Source organism: Quercus lobata, chromosome 7, assembly GCF_001633185.2.
Source record: "Quercus lobata isolate SW786 chromosome 7, ValleyOak3.0 Primary Assembly, whole genome shotgun sequence".
Classification (NCBI taxonomy): Eukaryota; Viridiplantae; Streptophyta; class Magnoliopsida; order Fagales; family Fagaceae; genus Quercus; species Quercus lobata.
This window is the reverse complement of record NC_044910.1, coordinates 3,014,195-3,037,780: the sequence shown is the minus strand read 5'-3', so window position 1 is coordinate 3,037,780 and position 23,586 is coordinate 3,014,195. Positions and strand designations below refer to the sequence as shown.

The following is a 23,586-nucleotide window of genomic DNA, read 5'->3' as shown; positions in this document are numbered from 1 at the left end:
AAAAAAATAAATATTTGTTAGCACCATTCATATACATATATCGCACAAAATTATAATCTATATTCACTAAGGTTAGGGTTATTTATTTTGATGTAAAGACTATTAAATCACAAAATAAAACATACAAAAACTTATATGAATCCTTGATATTCAACTGCATAAGTTCATTACATAGATGAATGAGTTGTTATGTGCATTATTGTCAAAGCACCAATATCCATTTTCAACCACCCCATCAACCAAAATATAGAAGAAAGAAGAGGAAGATGTGTCTTTAATTGTCTTTGAGAATTTGGCAGAGCAAATCCCAAATCACCCTTCTTAATTTACCAAATCAACCTGTAAATAAATTAAAGAGTGAGTTACTAATAATACGGTTTTGGTTGCTAGAAAAAAGAATCCTCAATAATTAACAGATAATAAATATTTCAAATTTCCATTCATTTCCAAGGTTCTTAGTCACCTAAAAACAGCATAAATCCAAATTTCCAAAAAATAAGTATTTTAATGCAATAAAAAAAAAAGTAAAGAAGATATTAAAAATTGGAAACAAATTTAGTGAAGTTTTGAATGAAAAAAAAAAAGGAAAAAAAAAATAGTTGAAAAATATGTGAAGGGAGTTTTTCATTTCAATCCTATAAATTATCTTTAAATGTACCATTCTGTTGAATCCTAGTGCTGACTTTTTGTTTGAATTTTTTTTCTACAATAACAGAAACTTTTATTAAATTAAAGAAATTGTTTAAATTGACATAGGATTTTCACTTTTAAAAAATCCATTCTTATTTATGTTTAACCAACAAATATTTTTTGAAAGTACATTTTCATGGATAAAAAATAAACTAAGTATTAAAACCCTTCAAGAACAAATTTGAACCATTTTCACCCTATATAGAATCATAGATAGGAAAATTACCAATCCATTAAAGCTACAAAATTTGAAAACACAAATTCAAACTATACCTTGTCTGCTTGTCTTATTGTTTGTTCTCAAACTTGGGTTGCTTCAAAAGGTTCCTTTACACCTACAAACTCACAAAAGAAAAGAAAAGAAAAATGAAAACCAAATAACTTATGGAGATCAAACAGCAAAACTACGAATTTAAGTTGAATTCAATTGATGATAAATGAAATGAATAATCAAATCCAACAGAGTTTGATGAAGCGTGACTTCGTCAGTCGAGTTGAATGCGTCAAGATGGATCCAAGCTCTCATTTGGATACCTGTATAAACGAGAAGACCGCTCCTTCCAATGTGGTCACCAGTGTGGTGTCTGCCATAACGTTTCCGATATCAAAGTCAGAACAGGAAAGGGCTTTGTAAAATAAAATAGAATAGCAGAATAAGAATTAGTGTCTTTCAGGGTGTTTTTGTATCTTGTGTTGGCAATGTGAGGGCTTTATATATGTTGCCTTGGATTCTAGCCGTTGTGATTGATATTGTGATGTTAATGCCTTCCTTGGTAATGCCTCCTGCCTAGTAATGGGGTTTTAATATGCTTTCAACGGTCTGTACAGTTGGTTTTGTAACCATTCGAGGCATTATTGGCGGCATTGAATGATCCGACTACCTTCGTTAGTGACATGGGCATTTGTTAGGCTCGTCTCAGGGAATGGTCTCGTCTGTCTTGTTGAGCTCGTCTATAGTCAATTTCGTCAGTCCCATTAGCTGCCCTCGGATTCTGTGGTCGTCATGACATGTCATGACGACCATAGAAGATAAAAGGTCTTTGGATTGTAAGTGACTCTTGGGATTTCGCACCGTATTAAATACGTAGTGGCGGCGCCACACATGTCGTGGCCACGTGGCGCGTGTTGATCAATGGGGTTATTTGCATGACCTTTGGGTTTCCCGGTGTTTTTTAGTTGTTTGGGCTTTAGTTTTTAAACTTTCTTTTCCTTTCGTTTCCCCCTTCACTTTTCCCAATTTCCTTAATCATTGCTCTGAGTTTCTTCTTCTTTGTTTGTTCTTGCGACTGTTCCAACCTTGCTCCGACGACTTCCTTTTTCCGATTATCCATGTATGGTTCTCCTTGGCAACCAATACGGCCTGGTAACATTCTCTTGCCAGGACTTGATCTCCTCTTACCTAGCCTACACCATTCTCTATTGGAAACTTCACCTTCAGGCAATAGGTGGATGTGACTGATTTCCATTTGTTGAGTGTGGGTCTCCCAATGATTATATTGTATGATGAGGGGCAATCCACCACCAAGAAGTCTAACTGGTAGGTCAACTACTTCGGGTAGGTCCCCGTTGTCACCGTCAATGTCATTATGCCCTTGGGGTATATCCTGTCTCCACTGAAGCTGATGAGGGGGGAGTCAAATGGGCGCAGTCTTCTAGGATCTAGCTTCAGTTACTGAAAAGCAGGTAGGTAGATGATGTCTGCAGAGCTGCCATAGTCCACGAGGATCCTCTTGGTATTGAACCTTTCAATCATGAGTGTTATGACCAAGGGATCATTATGAGGCTGCTTCACCCCCCTTATGTCTTCCTCATTGAAGGACATATCTTGGTTCGTTCGCCTCTGTTTGAATAGGGATACCATGTGGACGCTGTTCACCTGTCTCTGGCATGCTTTCTTGAGGGATTTGGATGACCCTCCCGTGAATGGTCCACCTACGATCGTCGTTATTTCCCCAATCACATTCTGTGAGGGTTGGAATGGGTGGTCTTCATCCTTGGACGAGGACTCGTGCTGGCTTTTATTGCCATCTCTAAACTTGCTGGGCTCCCCTTTCTTCACATACTTCTGCAATTTTTTTTCTTTCCGTATCAACTATTCTATTTGTTCTTTTAGGTCCCAGCAATCCTCTGTGTAATGGCCATGATCTTTGTGGAATTGGCAGTACTTGTTTTTGTCACGAATGTTGGGGGATGAATGCAACGGCCTTGGCCACTTGAGGTAGTGATCATCCTTAATCTGTGCCAAAAATTTATCAATAGGCATAACTAGAGGAGTGAATTTTACCGTTTTAGGGGTTTTCTCGTCTTTCCTTTTACCCCTGTTATTGATTCGTCGGTTTGACCGCTCCCTTTTCTGTCCTCTACGATCATCCTCCTTTCTTCCCTTTTCTCCCAGCTTTTCTGCATCCTTTATGGTCGAGGAGCGTAGTATCCTTCCCTTTCTCCCTTTTTTAGGATTTTTCCCTCATGGGGATCCCCCTTCCCCTTAGCTCTCTTTTTCTTTTATACTAGTGTTTACTTCCCTTTCAGTGTCCACGTGTAAGTTTCACTTTTTGGGGTATAGACCTGTCCTATCAATCCATACATAGAGTGGTTGGGGGTGGTTGGAAAAGTTAAATAGCATGGTTTGGAGTATGGGTCTGTCAGATGCAGGGTTCTATACTACGGTGTTGGCAGTTTTCTCCCTTGTCCTGCCCCTGTACTAAGTTTGTCATTTTCTTCGGCGTTTTATGAGGTGCCGAGCATAAGATCGTCCTCGGCCATATATTTGGGCCTTGTTTGGATTTTTACTTTGCGTCCTCGGAAATTATTCTCCTTGGCTTGGATCTTGGGCCCTATTATGAAATGGGCCGGGACCACAAATTCTCGGGCCCCACAGTATAAGTTTATCTCTTAAAAAGTTTGAATTTAGTTTACAATTTGTTGAAAGAGGGAAAAAAATTTGAATTTAGTAATTGCATAAGTGGAAAACGTGGTTGGCAAATTAAAATCATTTTTTTTAGGAGTAAAACAATAAAACATGATTAATCGGCTGTAAAGAGGGGGAAAAATTTGGTTGGTAATTGAAAAGTGCAAAACATTGTTGACACTTGACATAATAAAATCAGTTTTTAAGAGTAAAACATGAGTTCATTAGAGTAAAACATGGGATAATTCATATCCATTTTTCTATTTTAAAAATAAATAAATAAATGAATGTATAGTTGCTTTTAAAAAAGTGGGTTATTGGAAGAGTGTTCCTATTTTGTTGGTAATATTTTAGTGCAAGTTAGACATGTATTTTTACCAGACTATCCTTTAATTTTGTCTTTACTTAAACCTAGGGCTGTAGGGGTATTTTGAAACAAAAAAAAAAAAAAAAAATATGGCCCAAACAAGTGCAGCCCCTTAAATAGTAGTATAAATAAATAAACCTCAGTCACTACACATGATGGTTAAAAGAGTATCATTCACTTAAAGAGTTAAGCCTCATGGCCCAACCACCCAAATTTCACCCCATGAGCTTGCCAATACTTTTGACTAATAAGCCCATAAACACACATAAAACCTATTACCTAAACCCCATATGGCACCATATGTTGTGCCCCAAATCAAACCACAAACCCAAGTCTATTTTACCTTGATAATCGCCTCACCAACAAAAACCAAACCTCCTCACATCAACCACACCAAACCAAAATCCATAATCCCCATTGCTCATTTGTAACATAGCCTTCAAAAGTAAAATTATAGCTTGTAAAACCAAATTAGCTTCTATTTTAATTTTTTTTTTCATGATAACTCTATATAAATTATTAAAACCCTAATAATTTATTATTAAATAAGTGATTTATATTCTTACCACGACGTCATTATTTAAACAATTGTGGATTAGAATGAACTTAAGCGAATAATTTAGACATTTAATTATTGGTAAAGTTTAATGTTGTCTCTCAAATATTAATTGTGTCTCTTTTAGAGTTAATTTGGGATCCGCTTATTTAACTCAAACTGAAAACTTTTTATTGAAAGTATTGTAGATAAAGGTAAAAGTTAGTTGAAATAGTACAAAGACCCGTGAATAATACCAAAAAGTGCAGTGAGACTCATAAATGATAGTAAAAATAAGCTGAATAGTAAAATAAGTGGCATTTTTAAGCTGAAGCCAAACACACACTTAGACTCTTAATTTTTAAAATCAAATTACTTTTTCATTAAATCTTTTTTCAGTTATAATATTTACAAATTTTTTTTTGAGAAAAAATTTAACAAAGTTAAATTTTTTCCTCAAATAATTTTAACAAAGTTAAATATGTAAATCTATTTGTTTAAAGGTTATTATGAAAAGTATACAAAACTAATTATAAAGTTAGATTACTAGTACTATTCATGGGTAATACTGTACTATTTCAGCTAACTTTTAGTTTTATTTACAGTACTTTTAGCAAAAAGTTTTCAGTTATAGTTAAATAAGCTGTTCTCAATCAGACTCTTAACTAATAAACTTTGTTCATGTGTTACTTTCCTAAATTTTTTCTAAAAACATGCTATTTGGCAAATTTTGCTGAGTTTGAATAGTTAAATGACCAAATCATTGTTGTAAAACCAAATTAATCTAACTTTCTAAATACTTTGGCTAACTAAGAGATCAGATCCGACCCGACCCAGCAGACCCGGGCATCGTAGTAGCTCCAGCAAGCAATACAAGTATAGGATAGGAGCACCTTTTTCAAATTGTTATTAGGGCTTTTAAAAAGCTTCTAAAACCCTTTCCCTCTCTCTCTCTCTCAGAGTAGCCATAGTAGAAGTAGAAGAAGCAATGGCGACCGATCAAGACATGAGCGGTTGGACCGATCTGCTTCACTCTTCCACCAAGCTACTCGAACAAGCGGCGCCTTCCGCTCAGTTCCCTCCTCTTCAGGTCTTTAACCAAACCCTACTCTCTCTCTCTCTCTCTCTCTCTACATTTTCCATTTGGTTTCCGAGAAAACAAAAAAAGTTTGGAAAATTTTTAAGATGTGTAGATTTTTTTCGCGAGGATAAAAGCAAAGAAGTAAATAGGAAATTTGATTGTTTCTGTTATTTAGTGGCTTTATAGATTTGGTTTCTGTGAGAGAAATTGGTAAGGTAAAGTTTTAGGAATCAAAACCTACAAAAAGTTTTGTAATAACTTCGAGATTCGAGAATATAGGTTTAGGACTAGTTTTTATTTTTATTTTTAGTTTCTTGTGTTCAGTTTCAGTTTGTTTTCTGAGAAAATGTAGGGGAAGAAAAGAAAATTAAAGAATATATATGTTAAATATGTGCTCGCGTGGGTATATGGTGCAAACTACTTAGGTTCATCTCTCACTTCCAAGTTTGGTGAGACGCTTTGCTAATAGAATGTAATGAGAGGAAAATTTTTAATAACGTAAAGTAATTTCTTGAAATGCTTGGATTTTTGAAGAGAGAGAGAGAGAAGAAGGAAAGAGGGAAATTGTTCTTTTGTGTTATTTAGTGCTCCATTTTGTTTTCTGAGAAAATGTGATTGGCTGAGGCTTTATGGATTTGGTTGCTGTGAGAGAAATAGTAAGGGAAAGTTAAAGTAATTGAAACCTAGAAAAAGTTTATAATGGCTTTGAGATTTGAAAATACAGGTTTAGGACCTAGTTTATTTTGGTGTTCAGTTTCAGTTTGTTTTCCGAGAAAATGTAGGGGAAGAAAAGAAAATTAAAGAATGTATATTTAAAAAAATTTTGTGCTTACATGAGCATAGCGCAAGGTACTTAGGTTACTCTCTCATTTCCAATTTTGCTCTGGTGCTTTGCTAATAAAGTGTAATGAGAGGAAACTGAATTACATTTTGAATTAATTTTGACTATTGTTGTCTATGAGCCTGATTAAAAAAAAAAAAAAAAAATCAATTGAGCCGAATGTGACTTTTTGTCTTAGCTGAAAATAAGTTTTAGTTCAAATCACAGCTCATCTCATCCCCTTGTAAAAGCAAGGTCAATGGTGAAGCCCAAGAGGTAGTACAAATGTGCAGTTGGTTGGGGATCACGCCGCTTGAAATGGAGGTCGCTAGTTTGAATCTCATATTCCTCTTCCTCTGGGTGCCAAAACTTACACATCATAAAAAGAAAAAGTAAAAAAAAAAAAGAGGAAGGTGAAGGATGAGTTCGTGGGTTCTAGACACATTGGTTGTGCATATAATTTACGAATAAAAAAAATTGTGACTCTGTCTTTGACTAGTTGTGTATATTAGTTCTCAGAAAGGAGTCAGTATTGTGATCAAGATTCATTTGTCTTCCTTTGTTTCTATTTTTGTGAAATTTCTTGGCAACCAGTCAGTATTGGACAAATGATCCTCTGTTTGTTGCTGATAAAGCTGACTACTTTCTCACCAATAAATAATCTAAGTTTGAGTCTTATGTTTTGTTCGATGAACATATTTTTGTATGAACTAGGTGAAATAGTTGTATAACAGTCAACTAGTTCAGGAAATAATTTTTATTTAATTAGTTAGTAACGCCTAAGGCCGAGCGCTTCCCTCTTGAGGAAGGGGTGGCGTGGTATTTCCACGAGAGAGGTTTTTGTAAAATCGTGGCGCAATATTTTTATAATGGTGCGATAGGCGCATATTATTTTGGGATGCCATGGCTGCTCTACTGCACTAGTCTTTGCAATTTGAGCGAGAGGTTGTCCCTACATTTCTCTTTACCACCATTATATTTACTTATGATTTTTTTAAAATTTTTTTTAATTAAATTAATCTAAACAGAAGTGAAGCGTTCCTTCTTGCTCTTGGAATTAATTAGTTTTAGAAAAAATATTAGATGATATTTCTAAAAGAAATTACAAATTAGGAATTCTTATCATTAGAGAACATATTAGTTGGTATTCCTAGGAAAAAAAAAAAACTCAAGTCTGCACATGGATCTATACGGTGTGCTTTTTCTTGTCTCTGAGTTAAATCATGTGTTTATTTCAGAGAAACTTAGATCAGTTAGAGGCATTATCAAAGAAGCTCAAAGCTAAAACCCTGCGAACTGAGGCTCCTTCTCAATCTATTGCTGCCACAAGGTACCTCTATGATTCCTATTGTTGGATTTCTTATGAATTTCAAATGTATTATTAGTTATATCCATAGTTTCTTTTCAAGAAAAAGATGTGGTGATATCTACTTTTATTTGTTTTATTCTCTTCTGTTGGATTTACAGGCTACTTGCGCGTGAGGGAATAAATGCGGAGCAACTTGCACGGGATTTGAAGTCTTTTGAATTGAAGGTGGAATATTATTTGCATTCTACTTAATAAAGTATACTAACCTAGCCTTATTGTCTTCAGGCTTTAAGTTATATTTAAATGTGCCTTGAATGGCTTTAGATATGAAGTTTTCAATATATTCTTCCTCACTTAACTTAATTTATGTAGGCTGTTGAACACATTGTATAAATATGAATAGAAAGAAAACTAATAGGTAAAAATATGTAAAATTTGAATGATTTATAAATAATATCCTTTTTTTTTTTTAATGTTGAATTTGATTAAATTCTAATAGTTTTTTAATCTATATTTAATATCTTGGACACATAATTTGTTGCAGACGGCAACATATATTCAGATTCCACACTATATAGTGAAAACCCGCTTCCATACATGCATTTCACCAAGTCAATGCATGAATGTCACTATTCTGCAAGTGAATTTGACAATTTTTGTGCTTTTGCGTCCAATATATTAGTGCTAAGTGAGAGGATTGAAACATTATGGTTAGTGAAATGCTCCCCTCAAGTGCATACCACTGATGTAATTTAAGATGCAAATAATAAATTTTAATTGTTGCTCTTCCTATATGTATATATATTTGAAGTTACTGCTCTTCCTCATGCTTTCCTCCACAAATTTGTCACCTCGTGCTATGTTCTTTGTAAGTCATGCTTCACTTGCTTTGACTCTCAATTTCAAGTGCCCGTTTGGTAGTGCGTTATCAAACCACACTTTTTTAAAGTACAACCTTTTTCAACTTCACTTTTTTCTAGGTACAACTTTTTGAAACAACACCATTCTCAAAAAGGTGAAAAATAAGCTGTACCAAACAGACAAAGAAACTCTAGAAAATCCATATCCTAATGGCACATCATTCCCTCATTCTCTTGATTTAGTGTCTATAAAATTTACTGTTACTCTAAAGTTGCTGTCATTTTTGATTTCATGGTCTACTTTACCTTTTCACAATGCTTTTGTTGCAATATTTTACATGATTTATTTTCCATGAATAATGTGTCTTTGCTCACTGTTCACTCTTTATTGTTTTTTGTTATATTTTTATGTGAAGACAACGTTTGAGGATGTTTTTCCTGCTGAGGCAACAAGTGTCGAAGAGTATTTGCAGCAGGTAGTTTTCTGTCTTTAAAATGGCCTACTAAGGATCTGACAGATTTTCACTATCACCATTAGGGCTACTATCATGTTTTTATTGCTTTAACTTAGATTACTTGAAACAGTTCAATGTGTTGATTTTCTTTAAATTATTTGGCATTATCTGAAATATATATTTATTTATTAAAAAAAAATTATCTGAAATATATATTTGATTATTTGTTACTGATTTGAAATTATGAATTGGGTGTTGTGTAAAGATTTGGTACTAATTTTACAGAAAGAATGCAACGTATAAAACTATCCTAAGTTATGGTGCTTGTGGCACATTCTTTTGCATCTATTTAAATTTTTCTGTAACATGGTCCAAAAACCAGAATTTAACTGGTTGTCCGTAGATCAATGACTTATTGGGGTAGCTGTTTCCTCCATAGGTACACTTAGATTTCTGTTAGTTCTTTGTACTCTCAAGTGCTGCCAATTTAAAAGAGTCAATGCTTGTCTGCATTCTTGCTTGACTTTCTCCGTTAAGTGAAACATGATATTAATATTTTATACTTTGGTTTAACATTCAGATCATTTCTACTAAGTGTTAAATCTTGGAAGTGACTGAAGATAAACCCAAAGTTCAAGTTTAGATTAATTTTTGTTATTATGGGCTTAGTAGAGATTCTTGAAAATCTACCATTTGGCTGATAAATGTTATAGTTGCTGGTTTGGTTGGGGTGTTTTGACCTGCTCCATTAATGATCTGCATATATATATTTTTTTAAATTTTTATTGTTAGTGTTCTGTTCCTATATATGTACTTTTTATTTTCTCTGCATCACATTAGTGAAGTTGGTTAGGTATGAGGACAAGTAAATCTTGTTATAAATAGTAGGTTCCCACTTAATGTTTTTTTTTTTGATAAGTAATAAGAGAATATTATTAACATAAGAAAAGCAAGAGAAAAACAAAGAGTTCACAGTAGTGAACAAAGGAAAAAAGAAACAACAAGACAAAAATAGCCCCTAATCTATTCTAATAGAAGAAATAAAATCCGTAAGGGTATAACAATCCGAGAAACCCTAACATCGAGACCAATCAAATAGGGTCCTCTGGCAGGACTCTAATAACTGAACCACAGTTTCCCCTCATCCTCAAAAGCCCGCCGATTTCGTTCAGACCAAATAGTCCACATTAAACAGCCTGGGACCAAATCCCAAATATCAGAACTATGCTTCCCAAGCCAATGAAACCAACAGAATAATAAGTCCTCAATTGAACCTGACATGACCCAAACGATCCCAAATAATCGAAGCATATACATCCACAAAGAATGAGCTATCGGATATAAAAGTAACAGATGATCCATAGATTCCGCATCACAACAACACAAATAACAACGATTCGCCAAAGGGCGACCACGAAGTATAAGATTATCCAAAGTTAGAATTTGACCATGAACTGCTGTCCACATAAAAAAAGCCACCCTTTTAGGAACCTTAACTTTCCAAATACCCTTCCAAGGGAAGGTCGAGGGAGCTGCATTTCGAATCTTATGATAGAAAGACCGAGTATCAAACTTCCCACTGCCATTAAGGTCCCAACAAAGCCTGTCACACCCTCCACCCCTAGGGATTCGGGTTTGGATGAAATGAAGAAAGGAGTAGGAAGCCGCCAACTCCCAATCATTGAATTCCCTCTGAAATCTTAAACTCCACACTCTGTCATTATCACCCACTGAAGGGCTTAGCATATCAGAAATACAAACCTCCTTATTAGCTGAACACAAAAATAACTGAGGATAAAGATTTTTAAGAGGGACATCCCCAGTCCACTTATCATGCCAAAAAAGAGTGCGAGATCCATCCCCCACCACAACAGAGAAATGCTTAGCAAAAGTTTCCCACCCTTCACTAATACTCCGCCATAACCCACAACCATGGGCCCTACTGCAAGCTCTAGCGCACCAACCCCCTTTTCCCTCCCCATATTTCATGGCTATGACCCTTCGCCACAGATGAGAGGTTTCATGGCCATACCTCCAAAGCCATTTCCCTAAAAGGGCCTGATTAAAAGGCGCCAACTTCCGAATTCCTAAACCACCCAACTCACGTGGTAAGCAAACCTTTTCCCAAGCCACCAAAGGATATTTGAAACACTCAACTGATGAACCCCACAAGAAGTTCCTTTGAATGCGTTCCAATCTAGACGCCACAGCTTTGGGGATAGTAAAAAGGGAAAGGTAATAGGTCGGAAGGCTTGAAAGGGTACTCTTCAGCAAGGTGAGTCTACCACCCTTTGACAAATAAAGCCGCTTCCAACTTGAAGGTTTCTTTTCCATCCTCTCGAGAATCGGATTCCAAATGGAGGGCGTTTTATACAAAGTTCCCAAAGGCATACCCAAATAAGTCATAGGCAAATTGCCCACTCTGCACTGAAGGATATTAGCCAAGGATTGAATGTTACGCACCTCCCCAACAGGGACAATTTCACTTTTCCCCACATTCACCTTCAAACCAGTAAAAGCTTGAAAACAAGTCAAAGCCAACCTAATAGACAGAATCTGCTCTCTAGAGGCATCACAGAAAAGAATGTTATCATTAGCAAATAAAAGATGGGAAACACGGATATCAGTAGAATGAATAGGACCCACATGAAAACCCTGAATGAAACCACCTTCCTCAGTTTTCTTCATGATACGACTTAAGACCTCCATGATCAAAAGAAATAGGAGGGGAGACAAAGGATCACCTTGTCTGAGACCTCTAGAGATGGGCATAACCTTCTTATTCCACACAGTTAAGTTTCCATTATTACTACATCTAGTTATCTTGTCCACCCTTTACCAATTTGTCTAAATTTTCTCTTTTAACTTTAAGCAATAAATTTTAATCTCTTATGAAGAAGGATTGTTCCCCTAACTGGCACTTTGTGCTCTGATTTGTTTAGGATACATAATGAAATTGGTTTTCTGTGAAGATTTTGAAATCTGGGGTTAGTGATGAGCTTACTATAACTATATTAAGTTGTAAATGTATTTCAGCTGAGTGCTTTAAGTGCAAAATTTGTAGACGACTTAATACTCTGGTAGCAAAATTCCCTGAATAATCAGGCTTTTAGATTACTCAAATTATGTTTAGCAGCTACTAGATGAGGGACTGAGGAGACTGCATGAACTTCTACAAGTCCAACAGCAAATGAGATCTCTAGGTGAGTCAAAGTGGACTGCTTTCTTGAAAATGGGGGAAAATTTAGATTCATTGTAAATTAGGAAGATTGCAGTAGAAGTCATAAGTTAATCGCTGGTAATGAGAAAAAAGGATGCCTCTTCTTTAGGACGATTATTTTTATTCAATCTGCACTGCCAATGTGCATGTACACTTAGGGTCCCTCTGGGTCACATAAACTTGGTCTGAATCGAAACTATTCGGAGTCGTGGAATAAAGTTCTGGGTTATCTTACTTATATGTTAAAAAGGTTCTGGGTTATCTTTGGTTTGAAAAGACTTCTTTAACTTCATTTACATATCCAAATCATCCTTCCAAGATCAGAAATGATCTACTTTCTGTATAGTGTATATTAACACTTTGTAATGCCCCATGCCATCTCTTTATTTGCTATAGTATTAACACTTTGGACATGGTAAACCAATATGGAAGGATCTACTGAGATATATAGTTGAATCTCTATCAAATACGCTTTTTTAGTTCTCCCCAATCTTTCAGCATACGGCTTTACATAAACATGTATTAAATATCATTCTATTGATCTATCTACTCATATCTGGTTGAAATTGCTATAGCACTGGCGTATTTCGGATGCTTGAAGGCCCTGCTGACCCGAAGAGATTTAGAAAGATTCTTTTTTATCTTTATCAATGGTGATTGGTCATGGTATCCATAACGTTTTTTCTTTTTCGGCCAAATCCTAATTTTGTTTTGCTTCTCCCTGTCGTCAAGCCTGATCAACTTGACTCTTTTCAGTTTTCCCTGCCCCCCGGCCTCTCACTTCGTTTTGTTCTAATGTGTGTTTTCACCTTTCTGTCTACCTGCAAATGAGTGGAACTGTGATAACCAAGCTACTGCCCATCTCTTTCTGCCTATTCCAACTTCGTAGTGTCTTTCCCCTCCCTACTCAAACATGCAGTTTGATTGTGCAGCTGAATTACAGCTTCTTTATTTTGAGCAAGATTTTTATAATTTGGTTTCATGATTGGCTTTCTTCTAAGTTCCTCACAAAGTATTCGGCAACTTTTATTGATATTGCATGCAATGTATTCATCTCAGGTTCATGAGATGGCAATGGTCTCTGCCATTCAGGAAGCTCAGAAGGATAACCTCAGAAGCTATAATGATTACATGTTGAAAGTTTTGGAGGTCAGTGTGACTTATTGGGTTCATTGGATGTTGCTATGACTTGCTTTCTACCTTATTCAAAATTTTGGTTGTGTTTCTTTATATTTGGCATGTTAACCTTTTAAATATATTTACACATATTTCTTGGTGCTGCATTTTAACTTTATGTCTTCCATTTTTTTTATCAGTTGAATTTGAATAAAATTTTGGACTCAATGTAAGCTACTTTGGGTTTAGTTTTCCTGTTTTTTGAGCAAAACCTTGTTAACTGATAAAGCAGTTCTTTGATTAATATCCCTATTGTTTAATTTTTTAAAGTTTGTTTTACTGTACTTGATTTTCTTTTGTTCTTCCTTTACAAATGAGATTAAAGGGTTTTGTAAATTGTGTTGTAGATTTTTGAAGCTAAAAATTAAGTTTAATAGTGAAAATGCCCTAATATAAGATTGATAAGGATGTTGGTCCTTATAATACCCTTTGTGGAAGCTCTGCAAATAGAATGATCACACATGTTATAGAATTCCTTCCAATTAACATACAGAGATTTCTATTGGTTAAGAAGATTGATAATGGCTACGTGTTAGAACTTTGCTGCTAGACCACACTCCTGCACCTTATGTTGACTGCCATGCATGTCTTGGAATGTGGAAAAGGAAACCCCGTCATTAAGGGCTAGCACAGTGGGATAAGGCAATCGGTTTATTCCAATTTTCATTACATGGTTGGCAAGGATGATTTTATGGAGAACCATCTAGGCTGTGCTACCTTATAGCGTCCATTCAGGACCATCAATAATAAAATCCCCCACATTGAGCTTTTTAACCCTGATTGTGAGTTGATCTCTTTACTTATTGTGCTTTGAACCTTGACTCTGGCATATAATTTTCTTTATAACAGGAGGATTGGCAAAAAGAAAAACGTGATTTTCTACAGAGTTTAAGCCGAATTTCAACGTTACCCAGGACTAACATGATCGATACCAGCACTGGGGCTACTCATCCAGGTCAAATGGTGTCCATTGCATCTAGCCCTCAACGTTCATCTGGTCCATCTAGCATGGACCTTGTACCTCTAGCTAACAAGCCTATTATTGAGAAAAAGGCATCAGTCTATGCTGTAGTTGTCAAGAATTTAAATAATGCAAGGGAGCGTGGCTTACCATTTAAGGTAAATATAGTTATTTCCATTTAAATTATTCCCACATCACGTTTAAAAGGAATATAAGCTTGAGTTGTGTGATTGCAACTTTTTTGTTTGTTTAATAATCTGCTAAATTATTGATATTAATGGTAAAGTTGCAAATTCAACATGATAAGTTATCTTAACAGTTATTAGGGATTCAGTTCAAAGCATATTGATGCTCAATTTGTGATATGTGGTATTATTCAGTGATATCCACCTTTTTTCTTTCATTGTGCTTTTGGTCTTAGATTCTGTCTAAACTCAAGTTAACTTTTGTTTAATGTATGTTAAATTTTCCTATATATTACTTGTAAAAAAGTTGGGTTTCCATTATGTATGGTTTATTAGTTTATTTACTGTTTGATTTTTTGATTAGCCTGCTACAGCTTTCAAGGGTGCTTATGAAAGTTTGGGTCTTGAGGGATCCAGTGGAAAATCCGTTAACTTGCAGAAGATATGGCACCTCATTCAGGTGTACTTTCTTGGTTGTGCTTGGCTTGTCAAATATAATCCAGTTTGTGAGCTCGTTCTTGCTTAAAACTTCTTTATAATACAGTAATTCATATTTTCAATATTTGGATAGATGCTAATGGGTGAAGATGCAACTGTGCAACACAATGTATCAAAAAAGATGTCACTAGTCATTGGTGCAAGGCGCCACCTGGAATGGGGGCATGAGAAGTATATCATGGATACAATACAAAGTCATCCTGCACAGGTATTAATTTTGTCTAGTATTATATTGTCTCAATGCTGGTAGTTGCAAACTGAATTTTGTTGATGATGCTTATTTCCTTTGTATGTGTTAGAGAGAAAATGTCTCAATGCTGGTATCTAGAAGATACCATCAGTGATGTGTTCCTATGAGCTGTCACCGTCAGAATGTTCTATGTCATATTTTTAAATGCTTCTCCTATATATATATACATGGAATGGATTTGCTGAGGGCTGATTTAGAAAGTAGTTCCTCCTTTCCTTTGTATGCATTAGAGAGAAAATGTTATGCTGTATCTAGAAGATACCATTGGTGAGGTGTCCCTATCAGCTGTCACTGTCAGAATGTTCTATGTCATATTTTTAAATGCTTCTCCTCTATATATATGGAATGGATTGGCTGAGGGATGATTTAGAAAATAGTTCCTCCTTTCATATTTTCTCTTATTTTCATTAACAGTATGAACATATTGCTTTATTTGGTTGTCGCTTCTAGTGTTCTACCTTTGTTGTTTGAATTCCTCAATCGATTATATCATGTTCATGTAAACTTCTGTTGCTGGTAATGACTAAAGAGTTTCTCTTTTCCTATATATATATATATGTGTGTGTGTGTTTGTGTGTGTAAGGATCTTGCTGTTTAGCTATGTGTGAAAACATAAAGTACAATATCAGTTGGAACTGCTTGCTTCAAAACACATATTTGGCACTGGTTGTTTCAATGCTTATGTCTTAATTTACATCTTTTGATCTCATGTAGGCTGCTCTTGGTGGGGTGGTTGGAAATTTGGAAAGAGTTCGCGCCTTTCTTCGGGTTTGATAACATGTTTCTGTTCAACTTTTCAGGAGTTTCATGTTGTGATGGATTTCATTACCCTCTCAAAGATTTATTATGTTTCCTTAGTTTTATTTATTTATTCATTTTTGCAGATTCGTTTAAGGGATTATGGAGTTCTGGATTTTGATGCAGGCGATGCTCGTAGACAACCTCCTGTTGATACCACCTGGCAGCAGGTCTTGGATACTTCCATCTGTATTTTGTAGTTTTAGCTTGCATTTCATTAATCAATCTACTTGTTTTCATTTATGATATGCAAACAAGTTGGCTTCCTTTTTCCCTTATGATTTTATCATGTTTTCTCAAATTATGTTGAACTTCAAGTTACGTCTACAGCTGATTAGTTTCTAATACATAATGCAACTCACAAGTTCCAATCCATGACTGATGCCAAATTTTTAAGCAATTCCATTGTATGACTGCTAAAGCTGGTCATGTTTTTGCTGTTAAGCATTTTCGTTTATAATTCAAAAACTGTTTGAAAGTAACACGTCCTAGTACTGTGTAATGGGTGAATAGCAACAATTCAAGATATAAGCAATATACACAAACAAATCAAGTAAAGTGTCTGTACTGGTAGTTTGTGCATGTAATATGTATGATCCCACAAGCTTCACATAACATGTCTCATACATATTTTGTCTTTAGCTCCTTCCTTTCAAGTAATATCAAACGGCATTTTTCTGTTCTGTATTTTATATCTATTTTTTGAAACTTTTGACCTGTAATCTTGCTTTGAAGGGTAGTACTAACTGAGTCAGATTCAGATGCATCTCAATTGTTGAAGTATTTTGTGTGCTTTATTTTTTCCTCTTTGTCAACATAGTTGGTTTGGGCCTTGTGCGGCACATTCTTAGATGTAATTTAGGGAAGATATGGACTTGCTTTTGACTTGTCTTGATTTCTCACTTTTGAAGTCATAATCAAGTGTAGAACTTTCTGAAAGCACAAATGGATGTAGAAAAGACGTAACAATTCCTTTTTCTCAAAACTTCTTTTGATACATTTGATTGATATACAAGATGTTAAATTTATATGGATAAGAAGTAACAATTCCTTTTCCCCTCTTCAAATAATTATTTTCCATACTAAATCATACTTTTGTGTAACAGATCTATTTTTGCTTGAGAACTGGGTATTATGATGAAGCAAGAAAGGTTGCTATGTCATCCCGTGCTTCACACCAATTTGCTCCCCTGGTACAGACTGTTCACTGGTTATTAATAAGACTATATATTTTATTCGGTCGTAGTCATTGTTCCTTTTTGACAGCTTACAGAGTGGATAAATACTAGAGGTATGGTGCCCGCTGAGACTGCAGCCGCTGCCTCGGAAGAATGCGAAAAAATGTTAAGAATGGGTGATAGGGTGGGCCGAGCTGCATATGACAAGAAAAAGTTGTTGCTCTATGCTATGATATCTGGTTCTCGCAGGCAAATTGACCGCCTGCTTAGAGATCTACCAAATTTGTTCAATACTATAGAGGATTTCTTATGGTTCAAACTGTCTGCTGTACGGGACTGCCCGAGTGGGGGCTCATCTGTTGTTCTGAATGAGGGGTTGGTACCATATAGTTTGGATGATTTGCAGGTCTACCTGAACAAATTTGATCCATCATATTATACAAAAAATGGAAAGGACCCTCTGGTATACCCTTATGTTTTGCTCTTAAGCATCCAGTTGCTACCAGCTGTCTTATACTTGTCTAAGGAAACAGGAGGTGGAGGATATAACATTGATGCTGCCCACATGTCAATTGTGTTAGCAGACCATGGGGTCCTTTCTGAAGGTATTAGTGCTGGGCAAAAACTGGGAGTGATGGATGCTTATGCAGAGGCATCTAGCATGATTAGGCAGTATGGATCCATGTACTTACGAAGTGGTGATCTATCAACAGCATTAGAATATTATGCACAAGCTGCTGCTGCTGTGGGTGGTGGACAGTTGTCATGGACTGGAAGAGGTAATGTGGATCAGCAAAGGCAGAGAAGCTTGATGTTAAAGCAACTCCTTACTGAGCTGTTGTTACGGGATGGTGGGATCTATCTCTTACTTGGTTCAAGAGGTACTGGAGAAGAAGGTGACTTAGGAAGGTTTTTGACTGATGCGAAAGCAAGACATCAATTTCTGCTTGAAGCTGCTTGTCAGTGTCAGGAAGCTGGGCTTTATGACAAAGTAATTTTCTTGCCTTATTTTGATACCTTTGGAGTTTAACATGGAGAAATTGTGACTTGTGTCCTTTTGCATGTTCATATTAAATTCACTTTATTGTTCCATATTACATGCTTTTCACTAGCTGCAAAAGAAAAATTCATTTTTTTTTTATTATAAGTAAATAAAATGTCAAGCAAAAAAACCATCATTTCGTATTCTACTCCTTGGTGTTGGTGGGCCTTATCAGCCATATCTTTTTAACTGCATAATACATTTTGGGAGTGGGACTAACGTAGTAAAATTTGGGGAAATCTGTCTGTGTTTTTGTGGTAGGTCTAGGGTTTGGAGAATTTGGGATCTGGATTTACAACTTTTGGAAAGAAGGGATAAGGTTCAAAATTGACTAGGGTTTGATAAGATGGGGAAAAAGAAAAAGATTACTATTTCTCGAAGCAAACAAGTTGTTAGAAAATCTGATTGTGTTTAGGAACAAAGGGTGGTTAATGAGTTTATTTGATGGTTATTGGTAGGTAAAGTAGGTGGGGTTTTAGGGTTTTGATAAGTCAGAGGAAGACTTTGTTACGGGTTGGAAGGAAGAAGGAAAAGAGAGAAACTAATGGTCTTCAAGGGCGCTGCATGAAACTGTACCTAATAAAGAAAAGAACAAAGATAGAAGAGAAAAGAACAATTAGGCTTGCATGCCTTAGTACTGAAAATACTCACTATTTTTATCAGTCAACTCTCTCCTATTTGAGTACATTGACATGCTTATATATACTATAAATTTATTTATTTATTTATTATTATTATTATAAATTTTTTTAATTTTTAAATTTTTTTTAATAGAATTAGGATTCCTATTTTGACTAGCAAATGAACTCCTAGTTAGACAAGTGAACTAAAATCCTAATAAGGCAATAAAAGAAATAACTTGAACTCAAAAAATACACCTATGATACCTAGGATCTCCCAAAAAGTTCTAGACTCAGCGAAATTTCCAAAATAATCCTAATTCCATATGAGTTGGGGAAATTACAGTTTTGCCCATGAATACAGAGCTTACCATAACTTGTAAAGCAAAAACCAAAATTAAAATCAGTGTTAACCCAGAACTAGTATAACTAGACTTTTAAAGAAATATGATTGATAGTACATGTGGGACCCATAAAATAAATCTTGACTAGATGAATTTGCGAAATAGTAATCTTCCATGGTTGGATCACTTACTATTTCATTGTGAGATGGCTTATCGGTTGTGGAGGTTTGTTTTTACAACTTTTGGATTTTTGTGGGTCATACCTAGATCAATTCCAGATTTGCTCTTTGGCTGATGGAATTGGTTGGGGAAGTATTCATCTCATATTTGGAATTTAGTTCCATTGTGCTTACTATGGTGTCTTTGGAAGGAGCGGAATCGGCGGACTTTTGAGGAATTGGATAGTTCCGGAGATTGCTTCTTTTAATGGAACTCTATTTGATTGGTCTCGGACTTGGGGACTCACGACTAGTGATTCTCTCCCTTCTTTTCTTAGCTCTCTTCTCTTTTGTAATTAATTTGTTGCTTGGGTTTCTTTTTTCTTTTTTCCTTTTCTTGTGATTTTTGGATTTGCTATGTGCTTTTCCTGCATAGATTAGCCCTCTGTATATATATCATTCTTACTTATCAAAAAAAAAAAGTAATCTCCCATGGCTGCATAGTCTACCCTTAGTTGAGCTTTTTTTTTTTTTTTTTTGGTTTAAACTGAAGTGCTGATTATATGTTGATATTTTCGAGATTATAAATCGTATAAGATTTTTTCAATATGAAGTATTCAGAGTTGGCACCTACTTCTTTCCCATGTCTTATGTTTCAAACATCTTTACTTTCTTTTCTTGTGCTTACCTCTCTTCTTATTTCTAGTCTTATTCATTTTCTGCCAGCTTCAACTATTAATATTTCTTTCTTTCAAATGGTGTTGCTTCAACTAATTTCTTTCTTCTTTCAGTGTTTAACCTTATGTTTTGTCCCTTTATTTTGTCATTGAACTTCAGTCAATAGAAATTCAGAAAAGAGTTGGGGCATTTTCAATGGCACTGGATACTATCAATAAGTGCCTCTCTGAAGCAATATGCGCCCTCTCACGTGGTAGATTAGATGGTGAGAGCCAGACTGCTGGCCTCATTCATTCAGGCAATGAAATACTGGAGACATACAGATATTATCCTGAAGTCAGGTTATTCCAATACTCAGCCTTTTTCAAAATGTACTTTTCATGTATGTTTTTAGCTAGTTTTGGCCGTAGTTCTTCTATTATTGTAACCTAAGTTCAATCATAAACGTTAGTAGAAGAAAATTTCAAGTAAGACAAACCTTCTGACACATTGAGGCTTTAATTGAAAAGCTCATATTCTGGAGTATGTGTGAATTTTAGTATTCCTAAAATTATGAAATTTTTTTTCAAGTCATTATAGTATAGTCATTAACTACATCCTGGTTTAATTTATAAGCAAATGAATGTCAAAACTCAAGCTGGCCCAAAGTAATTGGGATTCATGCTTAGTTGAGTTTAATTTGGCGTAACTCAGTTTATCTGGTATAAATTTATAGTTAGCAAATTATTCTTCATCACAGTGAATTTTGAAATTACATTCTTAATCTTCTTTGAAATACCTTGAAGTTTACAATTTTCCGACAAAGTTGTTTTGTTTTAATTTTTAATACCTCCACTTAGGTTGTTCCACACAATTTTGTTCAGAATGTATGTCGGAAACTATTGGTGACTTATGTTGCTGCTGCTGGCTTCTTTGCACAACACACAACCCACCCCGTCCCCTTGTGCGCATGCGCTGTAGCAACTAGTTACAAGGCTTTTTGTTGTTTTTATGCTTCAATTGGGCAGTGCTTAATTACTGGGACATTTGTTATTGTTTTCAAAAGTCAAAATTGACAACCAATGATTGTGAATCTTTAACTATGGTCTTGGTCCTCTTGGGCTGTTAACTACCATTGTCAATGATTTCCATAATGTATTTATAATATGTTTTACAATTTATATGCTCTCCATTCTATGTAACTTTTTCCCTAAAGATACTTGAGTTTACTGTGCAGTCCTCAAGAGAGAGAGCATGTTTTAGCGCAACAAACCGTGTTAAGACAACTTGAGGCAATATTGTCAATCCACAAGTCGGCAAGATTGGGCCATCATCTAGATGCTTTGAGGGAGGTTGCTAAACTTCCATTTCTTCCATTAGATCCACGAGCACCGGATGCTACCACTGATGTGTTCCAGAATTTATCACCTCATGTTCAAGATTGTGTTCCAGACCTTCTGAAGGTTGCTCTTACTTGCCTGGACAATGTAACGGATTCTGATGGATCACTTCGTGCCTTGAGGGCTAAGGTATCTTAAAATAAGTTACTAAAATTCTTCTGTTTTCCTTCCATTATTCACTCAGTCGTGATCTGCAACTATTTTTTTCTTATAGTCTCTGCATAGCTTAAAATTTGACACTCAAGCATTATAAAATTGAAAGCAAATGGGATGCTGAAGTAATTATTTAGGTATTCTTGATGTGATCACATAGTCAAGTATACCTAAATAATTACTTCAGCATCCCATTTGCTTTCAACTTTTATAATACAAAGTTGATAGGATTGCCATATCAACTTGGTATTATAAAAGTTGTAAGAAAATTATTGAGGTATACTTGATGTTATCTTTTTGTCTTTGCAGATTGCAAGCTTTATTGCTAATAACTTGAAAAGGAATTGGCCTCGCGATTTGTACGAAAAGGTTGCCCGAAGCTTGTGAAGCATACAACAGATGTCAGATTTAGATGCCTCATCTGGCTGCGCAAATGTAACAGGTTATGTTGTGTTGAGGTATCAAGTATGTAGCTTTTCTGTAAAAAAAATAGCCATCAAGATAGGCAGTCTTACCATACTAACCAATGTGGTAAGATATTAGTAGAAAATTTTTAGATGCGTTAATGATAAATTTATGAGCACTTTCTTTTTGCTAACTAGAACCTGTGTCTTTAGCCCCAAAAAAAAAAAAAAAAAAAAAAAAACTAGAACCTGTGTACAATCTGTCATTTCCATTTTCTTCAATTGGTTATACTTGTATGATAATGAGAAAATGAGAATGCTGAAAATAGTATATCTATCTTGCGTTTGAAGGCTGGAGCGACTTCCATTGGTTTTATGAGTGACCATGGTTATTTATAAATGAAAAACAAATAAATGGCCAGATATTTTGTGAATCTATACATTACTTTACATTTGGGGCACGTTTGGTACATTGTAATGATTATTACATGGAAATAGGAATAAGTATTACAAGGAATACATTAAGTTGGAATGTAATAAGTATTACTATTCATTAGTTTAGTGACTGTTTAGGAATAGAATCTTGAATGCATATTCACAATTTAATAGAGTATAAAAAGGTGTAATTAAATCATTTTTAAGTTAAATTTCTTAAAATACATTTATTTTAGAGTGTTCAAAATAGAGCTAATAATTAATAATAAGGAAAATTTATTTATTTATTTTTTTTGAAGATGTGGCAACTAATGACTTTTTAGGAAAAATTTTTAAAAAGTTATTATATAAGGTAAAGAAATAAATATTCAGTACTTTTGATAATGAATAATTATTCTTTATTTTGAAGAATAGTTATTCATAAGGAATAACTATTCATTATAATAAAACATAACCAAATAATCAAATAGTTATGCCATAGGATACTAATTACGTTATAGTGTCTATTTCAATCTATCAAATGTGTCCTTGATTCTAAAACTTGATTAATGGGATGACCTAATATTACAGTCTAAGTTAGACCAGAATGTAGTTTTTTGAAATAGAATAAGGTATCGCAATAGTCATTCTTGCTTATTCTAGAGGATTTTGTGTAGCATAAGCCTTCATTTCTCTCCTCTCTAATAAGTACCAACTCTCTCTCTTTCTTCTCTTGAAAATCCATAGCCGAAGCTTCCATGGATGAGTTCCAAAAGCTCGGCCTCATATCGGCCATCACCAATGGTCACCATGGACCACTAAACAACACCATCATCACGGTAGTGATTCTCCATCTCTCTCTATATCAAACCTCCACGGCTCCACCACAATGACCACCGTGAGTGAGCCTTTAAGACTCTATCCCTCATTGGCTTCTCTCTCTTCTTGCACAAGCCCAGCCATGGCCTAAGCCATATGGCCAACACCATCATTGAGGTGGTTGTTATCCCCCTTTCTCTATTTCCCTTATATATCCCTTTTCCCTTATTTTTTAGATTTGTTTTTGGCTAAAAATCTCCTTTTCCCATTGTTTGTGGGTTTGG

At 35.2% G+C, this 23,586-nt stretch overlaps 1 protein-coding gene across 1 annotated transcript; it reads left to right on the top strand.

Moving 5' to 3' along the window:
* Positions 1-5,410: 5,410 nt before the first annotated feature.
* Positions 5,411-22,503, top strand: LOC115952892 (nuclear pore complex protein NUP93A-like). Its single transcript, XM_031070225.1, has 15 exons — positions 5,411-5,590; positions 7,640-7,731; positions 7,869-7,935; positions 8,987-9,046; positions 13,305-13,394; positions 14,271-14,540; positions 14,932-15,027; positions 15,139-15,273; positions 16,030-16,083; positions 16,200-16,283; positions 17,220-17,306; positions 17,380-18,282; positions 20,293-20,474; positions 21,350-21,641; positions 21,975-22,503. The coding sequence occupies exons 1-15, from the start codon at positions 5,489-5,491 to the stop codon at positions 22,050-22,052; spliced, it is 2,592 nt and encodes an 863-aa protein (XP_030926085.1). The 5' UTR covers positions 5,411-5,488; the 3' UTR covers positions 22,053-22,503.
* Positions 22,504-23,586: the final 1,083 nt, after the last annotated feature.